The following is a 17,948-nucleotide window of genomic DNA, read 5'->3' as shown; positions in this document are numbered from 1 at the left end:
TTAATTCTTAACGGTACTGATTTGAGTGGCAGTTTTGAGGAAGACCATGTTTTATTTTGTGCTAAAGCTGCACTTCCTCTTGACTTTACAAATATCATCTCGGAAATTGGAACAATATTTAGTGGAATTCCTGCCAGTTTCTTAGACGTCGACAAGGCTGTTAACACTAAAGCTAAGAAGACTACACGTTACTATGGTGTTTTGAAAGCTGATATTCGTATTGGAACAATAACAAAGATGTTGTCGAGAATCATTGTGCCGATCAAGGAAGTGTTATTATTCGAACTGGTGATTTCGTGAAGGAATACTTTCCAATAATTTTCAAGTTTTTCGAACTCTCTTCGTCAATCCAGTGCATGCTGTGAAAATTCTATTTTTCTTCGTAATTGGAATATGGTATATCTTCTTGGGGTTGTTGTGTACATACCAACCTTGGAAGAAAAGGTCGAGGAGGACATTTTATTTTGTCACGGTGGATGATAATGGAGTTCTTATCTACACCGGCCTTGCTAATCGTATTCTTCGGAAAAAATTACTTGAAGGAAATCCAAATGTGCAGTATTACGACAAGAATGAGCATCTTTGGCTTAGCCGTACTTTGATTTTAGCTGAGTCAGTTTATGACCCTTGTGGTAAATCTTGTGTCGTGGTTATTACACGTACACTGAAATCTACTAAGATATGCACTGAACATGGTGGTGGTATGAAGAAGAATGTAAGCTTTTACGCTGAGCAACACTTGCAGCAAGAACAAGAGGTATCCAGAAGAGAATTTGAATTGCGTAGTTCATGTTTTCCACGCAATTTTACTAAGTTTGGCAGAACCGATGGGTATCAATTGGCGGAGTATCTTACGTTACTGGTCTTTCTTATCGTGGACAAGTATATATATTTCACGGAACAAAGGTCAAAATTACAGCAAAGACAATCGGTATTGGATGCAGGAATTTTTATTAAACAAGATGTCATTATTGCAAACATGATGACGCATACAAAGGTTGATATTTCAACTATAGCTAATTCTGATCTCTTGGACTCTCTTATCCAATCCGTTAAAGGAATTAATCCATTAATTACCCAAGGGATTAACATTAGTTCTTTGAAAAGTGATGAAGTTGTGATGTTTTCAGTCGACAAGCTTGGCAAAACTTTCTCAACGACTTTGGAGATTAACGGACAGTGCCGTAACACACTTCTACAGCATCTCAGCTCAACTATCGGTACAATCCGAATGGAATGCGACTTCGACAGTATTTTTTTTGCAGAGGGATATTGTCTTAGTTTATTTTGTTTGTTACCAGAAGTGAAGACATATTGCACTCGACAACAGCTGAGCTTAAGAGCTATACGTGAACCAGTAAGTCCATCACGAATTGATGTTTTTGCAGTATTCATTATTTTGAAGCTAAAGAAGTATAGCTTTGATATTCCGAATGCAACGGTGAGAATCCAAGAATATGGAGTTTTTCATGAGTTAACAGGTGTTGGTATTACTCGTCCAGAATTTGTATCCAGTGATATTACGTTAAGAAAATTGCAGAATGGAGCAATACTGGAAGATTTGAAATTGTATGATAGAAGTGCTTCACGGTGGATTTTAGACTCTTCCACACCAGAACAACTTTTGACATGGTACAAGACGAACTTCCACACATTTTCTGGCGGTAACCTGATCACTTTAAATTTCACAAGAACGAGTATCACAGGAGCTTGGCAGTTTGGCGATAATCCATCTCATATATCTTTTGTTGCAAGATCGGTATCGAAGTTGGAAAGCAATCAAACAATTATTTTTCCAGGTAATTACTTTGAGAGAGGCAAAGTAGTTTTAACAACAAGAAAGCAATGTGACGTGGGAATTACACTATTGATGCTGCTATTTCAAACTATTGATGCTACTTTTGACGGGAAATGGTTATTTTTTTCGCCTACTGCTGCATCATTATTAATTGGTCGATTTCAAGATGGCACACTTAACGGCAGACGGTATGTCGAAGATAGAAGACTTGGTTGGTGGATTTTTTTTCAAAACAAAAAAGTTGGTACTGAAGTCACGAAGTTATTCTTAGTCCAGAGAAGGACTGAGTCAATCAAATACGCTTCCAAAAGTGTAGCTCATAACTTGAAAGATACACTTGATGTACCCGTGGTGATCTCTACTTGCACGGTTTTCATTACCAACGCTAATGCAGTGACTTTTGTTTTTGATCGTGAAAAATTTAAGCACAACTCTTATCACGCTTTGAGACACATTTTTTAGATGTTTTGGTTTATGATATCTAGAGCTATGAGTTTTGTGTTTGATCGTGGTAAGCCGGTAAACGTGATATCTGCATTTTTCATGGAGGAAAAGAACTCGTATTCTTTGATGACAGTTCGAAGTCTAGAGCAATATACGGAGAGAATGAAGTTTTTCTTATTAGCTAACTCGATGACGAGTTTCTTTCAAGAAGGGGGACTGATGCAGGACATCTGCGTCTGTATCAACAACCATTGTTGATCCCTTACGTCTGTTTTAAGCTTACTTGATTTGCAAGTCATTTACTTTCCTAGTTTAGGTAGAATTCCTTTTTCTTTTCTTTTAGTCGATTCTTGTGAACCTACCCTTATATGTGCTATACTACTCTATGACGTCATCAGCTCCATCATCCGGAATATGCTATGTGCGAGTGAGATTGCCCCCTTATAATGGTACCACTTTGCGTGCTAACTATATGTGTGCGATATTTTACCCCTACATCATTTTTCTGGTTACCCACCTTGACAACGCTAAATCACAGTGGTGTTGCCGACAGAGCTTGTAGTGGGGTGGTTTGATGATCATACACAAGTTTAAAAGTTTTTGTGGAAAATAATTTGTTAGAATACGGGTATCCAACTCAAAACCAATTGGAAATTAGTGGAGAGACCCTAATAGATTATAAACCGCAGGATCTTAGATTGCCCAACAATGTGGGACTAATAATCTCAACACAATTTTCTTTTTTTTTTCTTTTTTTTTTTGTGTATTAATTGTTACAAACTTACAAATTAATTTTAGATGTATCGGACTTTGTAAACAAATTCTTTTGAATAATCCCTTTTGTTCCATCAATTTGAATTAATATTAATCCTTTTTCCATCTCACCATGTTCGGCAAGTCTGCATGTTCTGTAGTTGACAAATAAACATCCCAACACGTAGAAGAATGTGTCCTTTCAGTCACGGATCAGCCGAAGATCGTGCATGCCTCAACTCGTGTTATGTTCACGAAGTTAGTGGTACACCACTAACATTACCTACCAAGTGTGTATTAATTATTCAATATAGATTGTTCTCGGCAAGGAAGAAAATGTAATCACGCGTTCCTGTCTATAAATGGGTCTAGAATCCTGTTTCTTCAACATTACAACTTGCTAGCTATTCTTTTTTTCTTCCTTGCCTCCTCTATTCAATATGGCAAGCCTCTCAGCTTGTCTGGTTTATGCCTTAACCTTTTTCGTTCTAATCAATGTTGTGCTAGCTGAGTACGAGCCATATACACCCAGCTACAAGGAAACTCCCTACAAGAAACCTATTGTGGAGGTTACAGCCGAATATCTTCCTAAAGTTTACCCATCATCACCTCCACCTGCTTATGTTGCTCCCGTTGTTTACCCGTCCCCATCACCACCTCCTCCAGCTTACGTTGCTCCAAAACTTTACCCATCGCCATCACCACCAGCTTACGTGGTTCCTGTTGTTTACCCATCACCATCACCACCACCACCAACTTATGTCACTCCCATTCTTTACCCATCTCCATCACCACCACCACCAGCTTACGTGGTTCCAGTAGTTTACCCATCTTCATCACCACCACCACCTGCTTATGTCGCTCCCGTAGTCTACCCATCTCCATCACCACCACCATCTGCTTACATCGCTCCCGTAATGTACCCATCTCCGTCACCACCACCTCCAGCTTACGTTGCTCCTGTAGTGTACCCGTCGCCATCGCCGTCACCACCTGCTTACGTCGCTCCCGTTGTTTACCCATCTCCATCACCACCACCACCAGCTTATGTTGCTCCCGTAATGTATCCATCGTCGTCACCACCACCACCAGCTTATGTCGCTCCTGTCGTTTACCCATCGTCATCACCACCACCACCAGCTTACGTCGCTCCTGAAGTATACCAATCACCATCGCCATCACCACTTGCTTACGTAGCTCCTAAATATGTATACTCATCACCACCACCACCTGCTTATGTCGCTCCTAAATACCCATCATCTGAGTATTATCCAAAATACGTTTACCCACCACCACCATCGGTTTATGTTGCACCTAAATACCCATCACCAAAGTATACTCCTAAGTATGTCTATGCATCTCCACCACCAGCATCTTACGTAGCTCCTAAATATGTCTACTCATCACCACCACCACCTGCTTACGTTGCTCCTAAATACCCATCATCTGAGTATTATCCAAAATATGTCCACCCACCACCACCATCGGTTTACATCGCTCCCAAGTACGAAGCGCCAAAGTATACTCCCAAGTACGTCTACGCATCTCAACCACCACCAGCTTACGTCGCTCCCAAGTACGAAGCACCAAAGTACACTCCCAAGTATGTCTACGCATCCCCACCACCACCAGCTTACGTCGCACCCAAGTACGAAGCTCCAAAGTACACTCCCAAGTACGTCTATGCATCCCCTCCTCCGCCAGCTTACGCGCCACCCAAGTACGAAGCTCCAAAGTACACTCCCAAGTACGTCTACGCCTCCCCTCCTCCGCCAGCTTACGTCGCTCCCAAGTACGAAGCACCAAAGTACATTCCTAAGTACGTCTACGCATCCCCACCACCACCAGCTTACGTCGCTCCCAAGTACGAAGAACCAAAATACACTCCTAAGTACGTATACGCATCCCCACCACCACCAGCTTACGTCGCTCCCAAGTACGAAGCACCAAAGTACACTCCCAAGTATGTCTACGCATCCCCACCACCACCAGCTTACGTCGCTCCCAAATACGAAGCACCAAAGTACGCTCCCAAGTACGTCCATGCATCCCCACCACCACCAGTTTACGTCGCTCCCAAGTACGAAGCACCAAAGTACGCTCCCAAGTACGTCTACGCATCCCCACCTCCACCAGCTTACGTCGCTCCCAAGTACGAAGCACCAAAGTACACTCCCAAGTACGTCTACGCATCCCCACCACCACCAGCTTACGTCGCTCCCAAGTACGAAGCACCAAATTACGCTCCCAAGTACATCTACGCATCCCCACCACCACCAGCTTACGTCGCACCCAAGTACGAAGCTCCAAAGTACACTCCCAAGTACGTCTATGCATCCCCTCCTCCGCCAGCTTACGCCGCACCCAAGTACGAAGCTCCAAAGTACACTCCCAAGTACGTCTACGCCTCCCCTCCTCCGCCAGCTTACGTCGCTCCCAAGTACGAAGCACCAAAGTACATTCCTAAGTACGTCTACGCATCCCCACCACCACCAGCTTACGTCGCTCCCAAGTACGAAGAACCAAAATACACTCCTAAGTACGTATACGCATCCCCACCACCACCAGTTTACGTCGCACCCAAGTACGAAGCACCAAAGTACACTCCCAAGTACGTCTATGCATCTCCACCACCACCAGCTTACGTCGCACCCAAGTACGAAGCACCGAAGTACACTCCCAAGTACGTCTACGCATCTCCACCACCACCAGCTTACGTCGCACCCAAGTACGAAGCACCGAAGTACACTCCCAAGTACGTCTACGCATCCCCTCCTCCGCCATCTTACGTCGCTCCCAAGTACGAAGCACCAAAGTACACTCCCAAGTACGTTTACGCATCCCCACCTCCGCCAGCTTACGTCGCTCCCAAGTACGAAGCGTCAAAGTACACTCCCAAGTACGTCTACGCATCCCCACCGTCCCCAGCTTACGTCGCTCCCAAGTACGAAGCACCAAAGTACACTCCCAAGTACGTCTACGCTTCCCCATCACCACCAGCTTACGTGGCTCCCAAGTACGAAGCACCAAAGTACACTCCCAATTACGTCTACGCATCCCCACCACCACCAGTTTACGTCTCTCCCAAGTACGAAGCATCAAACTATACTCCTAAATACGTCTACGCATCCCCACCATCACCAGCTTACGCTGCTCCCAAATACGAATCACCAAAGTATACTCCTAAATCACCAGCTTACGTGACTCCTTATTACTAAAAATCATAGTGCTTATTTAAATGATGCTTCTACTATCCCACTAAAAACACCAGTTTCCTAGCTCACTATACTCGTTCAGATTACATCGTTTTTAACGCATGTACCTGGCATCCCCATGTTCACCAAACTGTTATTTGATTTTATTGTGAGTTTTATATATGTTCATTTCTGCGGAAAATATGCTTACGGTTTAGCAGTATTGATGTAATACAAATCCAATGTATTAGCAATATGGATGTAATACAAATCCAACATATTACATATGTGCGTTGTACTTTATTGGGGTCTTCAGTTTCATCAATTTGTTTACAGTCTTTGGAATTATAATACGTTTGCATTTCTCTTTTGGCATCAAATCTCCTGCCTTAATCATCACATATTTCCTTAGGTGTGATTCCATATCCAGTGTGCCACTGCTGCGGTCCCTAAACGAATAGCCATTTCCTGTATACTTCAGCCAACTATGATTTTTAAGCCAAAATTGCACACAGAGGGCAACTGATCAATTGATTAGACCGCTTGCACGATGGAGGCGGGAGGAAGTTTCAAAGAAAAACCATAACCATTATTACCCGAGTTCGTCTTCTTTTTGTACATATTGTTTGATAAAATCATTTAACTTACATGTTTAGCGTGACAGATCTTAAGCGATCACACATCTCCTACTTAAATTCTGTAAAAGAAGAATTTGATTACCAATATTGGAAAATAATATACTCGTTACAGAATAACAACTTCCCAGGTTAAGGATTTGCCATGGGTCTCTGTCATTAATTGTGTGTGATTAATTTAGTGGATAAGAAATGAGTTGAGATTTCATCACAGAGTCAGGGAAAATGGTTTTAATATGCAACTTTATCAGAGCCAAACACCAAGCACAAACTACGACCTCGGGCGAACTATTTTTTAGCTGACGATCTTTTGCCTCGCTAGACTCATGTCACTGACCTACCCATTCCAATTAAATCGGTCAAACGACACTACGATATTTCCATCTTGCAATATTTGCAAATCCGGATGATCTTGCAATATTTGGGAGTCTGTTTATGATCTTGCGAAATGATGGAACAATGCTTTTCATGTAGGAAACAGTTTGGTTTGGAACTTAATCTCAGCAGCCGTGGTTTGGGTTTTATGAAGAGAAAGAAATGCTCGCATTTTCGAAAGAAAACATACTTTCAAAACAGACGATGATCTTTCTTTGGATGCTAAATCTTTAATAATAGTTTGGGCAGCTATTTTTGGGCATCATTTTGTAGTTTCAACTCACAGTTGGGAGGTGGCTTTTGGTTGATGTAATTTTTAGATTTTCTATTCTTTTTCTTTGCTACATCTTGTAGTCATTTTATATATTCTTCTTATCTTAATATATCTCTCTTTCGATAAAAAAAAAGTATTTGCAAGTCCGGATCTAGAGCCTAGTTAGCAATTCGGAGTACGGCATAGTACGGAACAGCAAACGTACGAGTATTATACAGTTTCGTAAAAGTCAAGTTCGGTAAAATCCGGTCAACGATTCGTGATTCGGCAGTAGTACAGAATGGTATACGTACGTGTATAATTCGTTTTACTAGTTTGAGTTCGGTATGGAAAATACGACATGCATTGGTAAATAAAATAGTATGTTTTATGAGTGGGGAGCTTGATTCGTGACCTAAATTTGAATATATTTTTAATATACCAAACTATGACACCAACAAATGGCTGGTGCAGTGGTTAAATCTAAGGTTTAGGACGCAACAGGTAATCGGTAGGTAAGTCCAAAGTTCGATTATCACCATACCTTGTTTTTGCGAAAAATTAAATTCAAGTATAGTTTGAATCCGATTTATAAATGTGAGTTCGGTTCTGAAAATTCGGTATCTATATATAATAAATAATTAATATTTATAAGGTCATAGACTAATTTTTATGCATATGTGTGAGTTATTTAAAGAAAAATTAAACTTAGTATGATGATATTAATAATATTTACAACATTAGTCATCAAAGAGGACGTGGTATAGTGGTTTAGATGCTTGGTTAGCGAGTTTTAGATCTCTCACCTTCACCTTCAAATCTCTTTTGTCATTTTTGTTTCATAAAAATTACAACAACGTCTAATATTGGGCCGTGTATGCTTGGGAGGTAGTAAAACCCCAAAAATATGGCTTTTGAAAACGTAAAAGCTAAAGAATTTCTGACGAATTAAGCGAACGTATCATTCGGGATACGTAAAGTTCGTGAACGATTCGCGAATAATCCGGGAATGCCATATAATACGCGTCTTAGGTTCGAAGTTGCAAACATACGTGAATAAAACGGTAAAATTACCAATCGTATCCGAAGTCCGATTAATTCGCGAATTCGTATAAATCGCGATTTATTCTCTAAGCTCAGAAAACACGCGTAATGGGTCCGGGAGTTCAGCAATTCGTCCATATTATTCTGGAACGAATGATACGCTAAAAATCGCAAATTATTCACGTATGAAACGGCTAATTACTAACTAGGATCTAGAGTTGACAAACATCCAACGCGTATCTCAGGATGTATCAAAACAGAAAAAGAATATAAATAAATAAACATCCAACGTGTACAGGAATGTGTCCGTATATATTCAATCATTATTGATCACCCGAGTGGGGAGATCCTTTCCCATTTTCCTTCATTTATCTTTTTTGTTGTTCTTTTGCATTATGTTGTAATACAATGGTCCGGGCATGTCTTGAATCCTTTGTTGAAATTCGTAGTGCCGGATTACTGTATAGGATTTCTATCCATGATTTTAGTCATTGAATTTGTAAGTTGTCAAAACTCATGAATATATATTTTTCGTTAGTAACAAACAACTCAGTAATGGTTTACAATTTACAAACCCCATTCATATCTCAGCTCGAGATGTTTTGTGCTCGGTTTTGCCCACTCTTACATTACATCTACGGGTTACATCAAACACCTCCAAATAACCACAAATTACAAACTAAACTCTTAACCAGAGAGAATTAGAAAACGAAAACTGAATAGATAGAGGCTAGAGAAGATTGTATATGTGTTCTTAAGACAATTAGAACAGCGGCAATTATATGTTGCATGGATAATTGGTGTTTGACTCCTAGGCAATCTCACCTTCTTATTGGCAGCAATTCAAACAAGCTTGAAACTAAATTCTGCCTTGTTGTCTATGTTTTTCCCATACAAACCGATTTTATATTTGCTTACTCTTATCTTCAATTCTGACTTCTTTATTACTTGGGAAGGATAATCCAAGGCGTTGCGTACATTTACAGATGCACTGGGTACCTTTGGCTTTGGTTTATTAAACAACTTTAAAAACGAGAGCCATAATATCAAATCCTGAGAATATTGGTTACTATGAATATAACTTTTTCAACTCTCTCTTGTTTTGCTGGGCTATTATCATCAGTCGTCCAAGTTTTCCTAAAGTTTGTCTGTTCATGTGTAAGTGTGCCATGGTGTCCTCTCTCACTCTTAATGGTGCGCGTCCTGTTGAGGTAGGTGTCTCTTTCTTGGAGGTAGTATGGCATATCCTAACTAAGAGATGATGATATCCTATATATGTCTTTGTAAAATAAGGACCGGACGTATAGCCTTCACCCACCAGGCCACTGGGGTAAGCTTTCTTGCAAACCCTAACTTTTAAAGAGTCTTACGGAATAAGTCATGGGAAATTTGGGATTTTTAAGAGAGTTCAGGGTTTATGCAGTAGCAACGGGAAAACAAATTAAAAGAAAAGCTTCCCTTATTCGAAGGTTTTAAGCCATCTATAGATATGTTGACGATCACCAAAAGGCTGCCAATTCATGTATGAAACTCGTTAAAGATGTCTGGTTAAACGAGTCTAAGAACAAGAATTTTGTATTCTCTCCGTTATCAATTGACAGTGCTCTTGCCTCTTGGTTTACCAGCTTCTGGAGCAAGAGGTGATACCTTAAAACAGCTATTAAGCTTTCTCAACTCTAAAAGCCTCAACCATCTAAATTATGTTAATTCTCAACTCATTGAATCGTTTCGCCAACCGCGAATCCAACCCAAGCTTTCTTTTTCTGGTGGTGTTTGGATTGAAAAATCTTGTCCAATTAAACCTTCATTCAAAGAAGTTGCCAACTCGGTATATAAAGCAAGAGCAGAAGCTGTCGATTTCAAAAATCAGGTAAGAGAATTGTTCATCCTTTGTTCTATTTTTTTACACAATACCATCGAGCAGAAAACACATCTTATGATTTTCTTTTACACAAAATTTGTTAAAAAGACCAAAATCAAGAATTCCTGAGTGAAATGGAAAAAAATTAAAAAGATATTGTTCAAATGGACAAAAATATAATAATAGCCAGGATGTAACCAGATTCATCCTACCCATTTTCAAATATTTTTTCTTATTTTTAATTTATACCAGGATGCATCCAGTTTCGTCCTTGCTATTTTTTAAATTGAAGCCGCGATGAATCCAGTTTCATCCTTGCTATTTTTTTTTCCATTTCACCCATACTAATTTTTACTCGTCCATTTGAACCATGTTTTAAATTTTTTTGGACAAATGACCCATTTTCCGTTTCTTTTAAGGTTTCAAAAAAAAAAAAAAATCTTACGACATACTCAGGGGAGTCTTTTCATTGTTTTGATGATATTTTTATCTATTTTGAGTTAGAGCGAAGAGGTGCGGGACGAGGTGAATACATGGGTTGAAAAGGAAACCAATGGATTGATTAAGGATCTTATTCTTGGTGGACAAGTGAAGGCAGATACAAGATTTATATTGGCGAATGCACTCTATTTCAAAGGGTGTTGGTATCCAAATCAATTTGTTAGGTCCCTAACCAAGAAATCGAAATTTTATCTCTTAGAAATCCCATGGGCCTAACTACCCTCGAAACCCGGCTTGCAAGGGTAGGGTTGCCTAAGGTTTATAAGCTTTACATTATGGAGGATCTGGGCGATGTGGGACTATTTCTAACACCCCCCTCAACTCGAGAGGGTCGAGTTTGAATACACCCTGGACCTGAAGCATGGCAGGCGGATTGTAGCACACGGATTGCGGCCCACCAACTGTGGTGGCACGCGGATTGTGGCCTATGGATTGCTGCCCATGCCGAAATACTGAAACAACACGGAATCCACACACCACCCGAGTTTGGCTCTGATACCATCTTAGAAACCCATGGGCCTAACTACCCTCGAAAACCGGCTTGCAAGGGTAGGGTTGCCTAAGGCTTATAAGCTTTACATTATGGAGGATCTGGGCGATGTGGGACTATTTCTAACACTATCTACTGGGTGGGGGGAAAACAGTGGAAGTTCCCTTCATGTCGTCTACAGAAAAACAATATATTACTTGTTATAATAGCTTCAGAGTACTTCAACTCCCATACGAATGTTCGGGAACACCTGGAAATGATTGTGGTCCAAGTTTTTCTATGTATATAATTTTACCTGAGCAACGAGATGGGCTTGGCGAACTTATAGAAAAGGTGAGTTCTGATCCCGCTGGTTTTCTGCGTAGATATATCCCAGACAGTCAGAGTAATCCGGTTCCAACTAGAGAATTTAAGGTTCCGAAGTTCAAAATCATTTTTGATTTTGAAGCATCAAGAGTACTCAAGAAATTGGGTATAGTTTTTCCTTTTGATGAATACAAAGCAGAATTGACGGAGATGATTAATGGTACTATACCTCTTTGTGTTTCGAAAATTTTCCAGAAGTGTTTTGTTGAAGTTGATGAAAAAGGAACTAAAGCTGCTGCTTCTACTGCTATGTTTGGGGTGGACACTAGTGCTTGTCCATCAGCTCTTCCTGTCGGTTTTGTGGCAGATCATCCTTTCATGTTCATTATAAGAGAGGAGCAAAGTGATGCAGTACTGTTGAGGGGACATGTCCTTAATCCTTTGCTTAATTAATTAGTGTGATGACGACATGTAAGCATCACCCTAGATCTCTCTTTTTAGTTTCATCGAAGTAGTTAAGAACATCCAACTTTTCCTCTTTGACTTCAATGATTTTATCAATGATATTACTCATCTGAAATTTCTCTTTATTTTAGTTTGAAGTAATGTCTCTTATGTTAATTTACTATGAATGTCTTATATTTTATACTGACTATCATCGTTATGCGGCCAGCAATTTTTTATCCCAAATCAAAATGCTTACATTTGATGCTTAATTGTATCCCAACAGAAAACGGTGATCATTGAGCCATCTTGGATGTTGTTAGTGCCTGCTAATAGAAAAAGTTGTGTCCCGGATCACATTATGAGTTCTTTTTGCTTTCTAAATGCTTGAAAACATTGTTTTTGTTTTTGTTTTTTGGATTCGAAGCATGCTCGAAAAAATTGTGTCTTAGTAAGGGTACGTATTTATACTCGACTACGAAAAATTCATAAAGTCGATGATAATTAACAAGTCACTCTTGATCTCAATTTGGTGGTCACACTTATTCTTTTTTTTTTTCTTTTTTGATGAATAGAAAAAAGAAGAAAAAAAAAAGTATAATCCGAGACTCGAGTCCATTACGCTATCTGAAATGAATCAAATACATCCCAAAAATGATTCCCAGTTAATCAATAAATCCCTGAAAGTGTAAAACTTGAACGTTTCCCCATTGGTATACCCATCTTTTGATTTCAGTTATGATCTCTTCATTGGATCTGCCTCTCTTTTTCCCCATGACCCTTCTATTCCTTTCATACCATATGGCCCATACAATTGCAAAGGGAGTTGCTTGCCATACTTTCGAAGTTCCTTCGCTCAGCTGCCATGTCCCGAATTGTTCTATTATCGTTTTTTTATTGAGCCAAACGTTGGTGTCTATAAGCAACATGTAATATGATGGTTTGATGATCACTATAAATGTTAACATTTTCTTAGAAACCAGGGTTTTTTTATCCAATTTTTTTCAAATTTAAAGGTATGGGGCTTTGTAAAGTTTAAAATATTTTGATGTTTCCCCACCACTAAATCTTACAAATCCTTTTTTTCTATCAATATTTTCTAGCAGGTTAAATTACGCAGTAAAAACAGAAAAATGAAGGGTAACTTGGTAAGAGTAAGAGTGACTACACCACAGCACCTAGCCTGTACGTTATGTGTGTGGTTCACGGCTATGACTCCATAATAATTAATCACCACAAGGAAGATAAGACCGTTCTGATAATAAGCTGAGGTTCGTATTTATATGGAATTTTAGAGTTTTTCCCTCATTAAGAAATAGGAAGAGGTACTTTTCTTTTCGTTTTCTTTTTTCTCCGTCCATGAGAAAAACAACAACTTAGGACTAAACAAAATATAATACTCCTATCATCCAAAATGGTAGGAGAAGTATAAATTTTAAAAACAAAAATAAAACAAGTTGAGAAAATCACAGCATGCAATAAAGACAACAACCTACTGTGTACTGCCAGTGCCGTTACGCACAGGTCAGGTGAAGACCCTGTGTATATATGTGGTGCAGAATAGAGCAGAGGAATAAGCACAAGATACAGCTGGTGCTTCTACTACTTGCATTGCATTCAATTGATGATGTTGACCATCTACTAGCAAGAAGAAAAGAGTATTAATTTCGATGTAATATCTATCACATTTCCTGCTCTAGCTCAAGTCCTTGGTTTGTCTGTCTCTTCGATTTTTTTATTTTATTTCTGTATTACTACGTAGAGTCATAAACTTCAAGTTCTGCTTCAACAAAAATTCTGAATTAACTAAGTAATAAATACAAAGCAATGGAATTGTACAATCTTTTGAGAACAAGATCATCTTTATCACTGGTTCTACTGGGTATCTCTCGAAACGTAAGCACATGCAATAACTTTTAATTAATCATGTAGTATTCTTATACTTTCCATCACTGGGAGTACGTTTTATTCTTTACTTTTCTAATGACATCCTTATTCTTCAGCTTTGATCCAATTGTGTTTGTAGTGTTTGTGGAGAAGTTACTTAGGGTTCAGCCTAATTTGAAGCATCTCTTTCTTCTTTTAAGAGCCGTTGATACATTGTCCCCTACTCAGCGTCTGCACAAGGATGTGCGTACGAAATTAAATTACTACTTGTTAAGTGCAAAAAAAAAAAAAAAAAAAAAAAAAAAAGACTGACTATATTATTATTGTAGGTGATAGGAAAGGAAGTATTTAGAGTGTTAAGAAAAAAGCACGGTCTTGGGTTCAATTCATTTATATCTAAAAAGGTGACACCTATTTTCGGAGATGTCAGTTTAGAAAACATGGGAATGGAAGACTCTGATTTAGAAAAGAAGTTGCATAAAGAAATTAACTTTGTTGTCCACTTTGCTGCAACTACAACTCTTCAAGAAAGGTATACGTTTATGAGTTAGTATGAAATAATTAGGCACAAAACTCTTGTATATATCACGCTGACTACTTTTTGTTATTCAATACTAAATTGATTAGGTACGATGTGGCGTTGGCTGTGAACACACTGGGAGCTAAGCATGTTTCAAATTTCGCAGAGAAGTGTGAGAACCTGGAGATGTTTCTCCATGTATCTACGGGTAAAGTTTTATATAGTGTGAATATATCCATCCCATCCGAGATCCACTTTTTTGTGCATATTAATTCGTTCAAACTGCATGGATTTTTCTTATGACAATAATAAAAATCATTATCATGTATGCATTTGCAAAAATTCCGATACATTCTACTCATGCACGTAACAACTAACACTTGGATGTGGATGATATTCAAACAGCTTTTGTATGCATTAGAGAGATGCCTGGAGTTAAATTGGAGACACCAATAAGTCAAACATTCAAGGAAACCTCAAAATTTCTGGACATAATCGAAGAAGAGAAGAAGCTGGTGCAACAAAAATTGAATGAACTCAAAGCTGAACAAGTTTCAAAGAAACAAGAAACTACTGCAATGATAAAACTAGGGATAGAAAGGTATGTGAAGAGTGTTTATCATTTTAAACAAGTTTGAGACTATTTATCGAACGTGCACGAAGACCCTCATTTACGATTATATCTTGTTGTTGCTTTCTTGGTGTTGTGAACAGAGCTAATACATATGGATGGCCAAACACATATTTGTTTACAAAGGCACTGGGAGAAATAACGATTGGTCGACACTTAAAAAAAAATCTTCCTGTTGTGATTTTAAGGCCTACAGCTGTAACTGGTACTTATAGAGAACCATTTCCTGGATGGATAGAAGGCTTCAAGTATGTTAATATAATATAAAATCATCAATAATCTTTTTTCCCCCAACTTAATCCAACTGATAGTGAACCATATGCATTGTTTTATTGGTTATCATTTGCAGATCACTAGACCCCTTGGTGATTAGTGTTGGGAGAGGGAAGTTACCTTGTTTTATTGGGGACCATGAGTCATCCCTAGACATCGTAAGTTAACTCTTATTAGCTTCTTTGGATGAAACAATTTGTTTTTCGTTACTGGGTCAGATCCAAGGATAAAAAAAATTGATTGTTTATGATTTGATGAAACAGATCCCAGGAGATATGGTGGTGAATGCCATAATAGTGATAATGGTGAATCATGCAAAAACTAATAATCATGGTATCCGTCACGATCACAACGATATTATCTACCATATAGGTAATTCTTCTACACAGTCAACAAGCGTGGTTAAGTTGCTGGACTACGCTTACGATTATTTCCGCGAGAATCTGTGGATGGGTGGAGATACTAATGAGAATGTTAAGCCTGTTTTCTTCCGCACCATGTGCAGATTCCGTGAGCATATCCTTAGCAATTATGTGGTGCCTATGGAGGTAAGCCAATTTAATTACCATTTTCATAATCGGTTTTGTTCCTAATGAAGGCAATTTGACTACATTGCCTTTTCTTTCCTCTTATGAAGGAGCAAAAAGTTCAATTTGCAAAGAGATGGGCAAAAATTTATGAACCTTATCTACTATTTAAAGTAATGTAAGTAACTTCACATTCATGAAAAATTAAAATCGATCGAGTAATTTTTGCAATTTTTTCTTGGTCAAAGAATGCCATAGATTGAAGTGACCTCTGAAACTTTTTGGTTTGTAGTTTTGATACTTCAGCCACTGATCAATTGAGAAGGTGGATGAAGGCGCACTACGGAACTGGAGAGGCAGATGGATTTGATTTTGACGCGAAACACATAAACTGGAAAGATTACATGATAAATATTCATATTCCTGGTCTCATGAAATATGCTGTTAAACCACATCTGGTATCTAATAGCAAGTTATAATGTCATTCGACATCAAATTTTATTCGAAGAGTTTTTTATGTGTTCATTTCTGCAATCCAAAGCTATATGCGAAGCTTGCAGGAAATAAGTTCATAATTAATGGGGAGATTATTTCCCATTTTCCTTCATTTTCCTTTTTGGTTGTTTTTCTGCAAATTCGCTACGGTGGTGATTGCAATCTATATTGGGGTCTTCAGTACTGTTAAAAATTTATTTCTATCTATGAATTATATATTTGCGTGGAAAAGAAATGGAATTTCATTTTCTTTATGTTCTGTTGGTAATACCCAATCCAGCATATATGATTGTACCCAATTGGTTATTATGGTTACGTTTCTGTTTTCAAAACTATATGGCACAGCATTTCAAATAGATTGAAGTATTGAACTAGAAAAAAACTGGCCCGTAAGTAGGATGATGCACCTGTGGTAGACTTGTTATTACTAATCATGCATATCTCCCCCTCTTTAATGCAAGCAAGCTAAATCAAAAAATCTTATCCTTTTTTGGTTCACCTAAGGGAATTTGGTTAACCAACTGGAATAGGTACTAAAATGCTCAACGGAATAGGGGTCATTTGGTGAATAAATCTCAATAAGCACCGAAATGCTTCACATAATAGGAACTTAAAAATAATAATATTTGAAAATTACTTATTTACGGAAATGCAATTTTTATAAATATCATGATAAATATTTTAAAACTTCGTAACTTCCAAACGGTGCGTCAATTTTTCGTAAATTTTATATATTGAGAAAGCTTTTTGAATCGCCTAGGCAATGAGCATAAATAACAATATCAAATTTTTATTTTTTTAATATATTTATAGTTCTCCAAAGAAAATAGCTATAGTTAAAAGGTAAATTCAAAAAACCTATGTACTTTTTATATGTTGTCTAGATGATGCTCAAATATTTCACTTCATATATATAGATAATTATTTAAAAGAATATTTTAGTTTTAGATTTAGATTTAGATACGAAAGATTATCTATGCTTCAGTAAAAGTGATACTTTCACTTTTTCATTTATACCTGAAAATAGGCCAAATTGAAGAAAAGAATATACGAAAATACAGTTTTTATTCACAAATGGAAGGAAAAGTTAAGATATGATAGTGTTGCCGACGTGCATCGCACGTGCTCACTACTTGTATTTATAAGATTTTGAGGCATATACAGTAGAAACTCTATAAATTAATGATGTTGGGACCACCAAAATTTATCAATTAAGCGAAATATTAATTAACCGATAAATTAATTATTATTAATTTGTATATTAATTAATATCTTATTAACTTAAAGAGAAATTGATTATCATTTTTTTTCTTCTAAATACTGTAAAATATTAAATTCTTCAAAGCACCCTTCAATCCCCCACTTTGCTTCATTGTAATTTTCAATCAAATAGATAACACAAGTTTAGAACAATTCAGGTCAATCGTTAGACGGTGAAATCACTCATTATTTGCAAAATTTGATTGAAAAGCAGGGTTATCGCAATTCAATGAACGTCAAGATGTGTCCGGAATTTC

General features: G+C 38.0%; 3 protein-coding genes across 8 annotated transcripts; all 3 read left to right on the top strand.

Moving 5' to 3' along the window:
* The first annotated feature begins 3,401 nt into the window (after positions 1-3,401).
* Positions 3,402-6,464, top strand: LOC113337410 (extensin-2-like). Its single transcript, XM_026583090.1, has one exon. The coding sequence runs from the start codon at positions 3,436-3,438 to the stop codon at positions 6,211-6,213; it is 2,778 nt and encodes a 925-aa protein (XP_026438875.1). The 5' UTR covers positions 3,402-3,435; the 3' UTR covers positions 6,214-6,464.
* Positions 6,465-11,516: 5,052 nt separating this feature from the next.
* LOC113361094 (serpin-ZX-like) lies at positions 11,517-12,107 on the top strand. Its single transcript, XM_026604462.1, has one exon. The coding sequence runs from the start codon at positions 11,517-11,519 to the stop codon at positions 12,105-12,107; it is 591 nt and encodes a 196-aa protein (XP_026460247.1).
* Positions 12,108-13,812: 1,705 nt separating this feature from the next.
* Positions 13,813-16,543, top strand: LOC113316906 (fatty acyl-CoA reductase 3-like). Of its 6 annotated transcripts, none has more exons than XM_026565087.1 (10): positions 13,870-13,994; positions 14,125-14,228; positions 14,322-14,517; positions 14,613-14,713; positions 14,911-15,106; positions 15,220-15,384; positions 15,486-15,567; positions 15,673-15,957; positions 16,047-16,114; positions 16,229-16,543. In XM_026565087.1, the coding sequence occupies exons 3-10, from the start codon at positions 14,426-14,428 to the stop codon at positions 16,413-16,415; spliced, it is 1,176 nt and encodes a 391-aa protein (XP_026420872.1). In that variant the 5' UTR covers positions 13,870-13,994; positions 14,125-14,228; positions 14,322-14,425; the 3' UTR covers positions 16,416-16,543. The 6 variants fall into 6 exon arrangements, with proteins under 6 accessions (XP_026420856.1, XP_026420872.1, XP_026420864.1 ...); XM_026565079.1 differs by having other exon boundaries at positions 14,315-14,517; XM_026565084.1 differs by having other exon boundaries at positions 13,882-13,994; positions 14,102-14,228; positions 14,315-14,517.
* The last annotated feature ends 1,405 nt before the right edge of the window (positions 16,544-17,948 follow it).

Source organism: Papaver somniferum, chromosome 1 (genome assembly GCF_003573695.1).
Source record: "Papaver somniferum cultivar HN1 chromosome 1, ASM357369v1, whole genome shotgun sequence".
Taxonomy (NCBI): Eukaryota; Viridiplantae; Streptophyta; class Magnoliopsida; order Ranunculales; family Papaveraceae; genus Papaver; species Papaver somniferum.
Note: the sequence above shows the minus strand (reverse complement) of the source record. Positions and strands in the feature narration are given on the sequence as shown.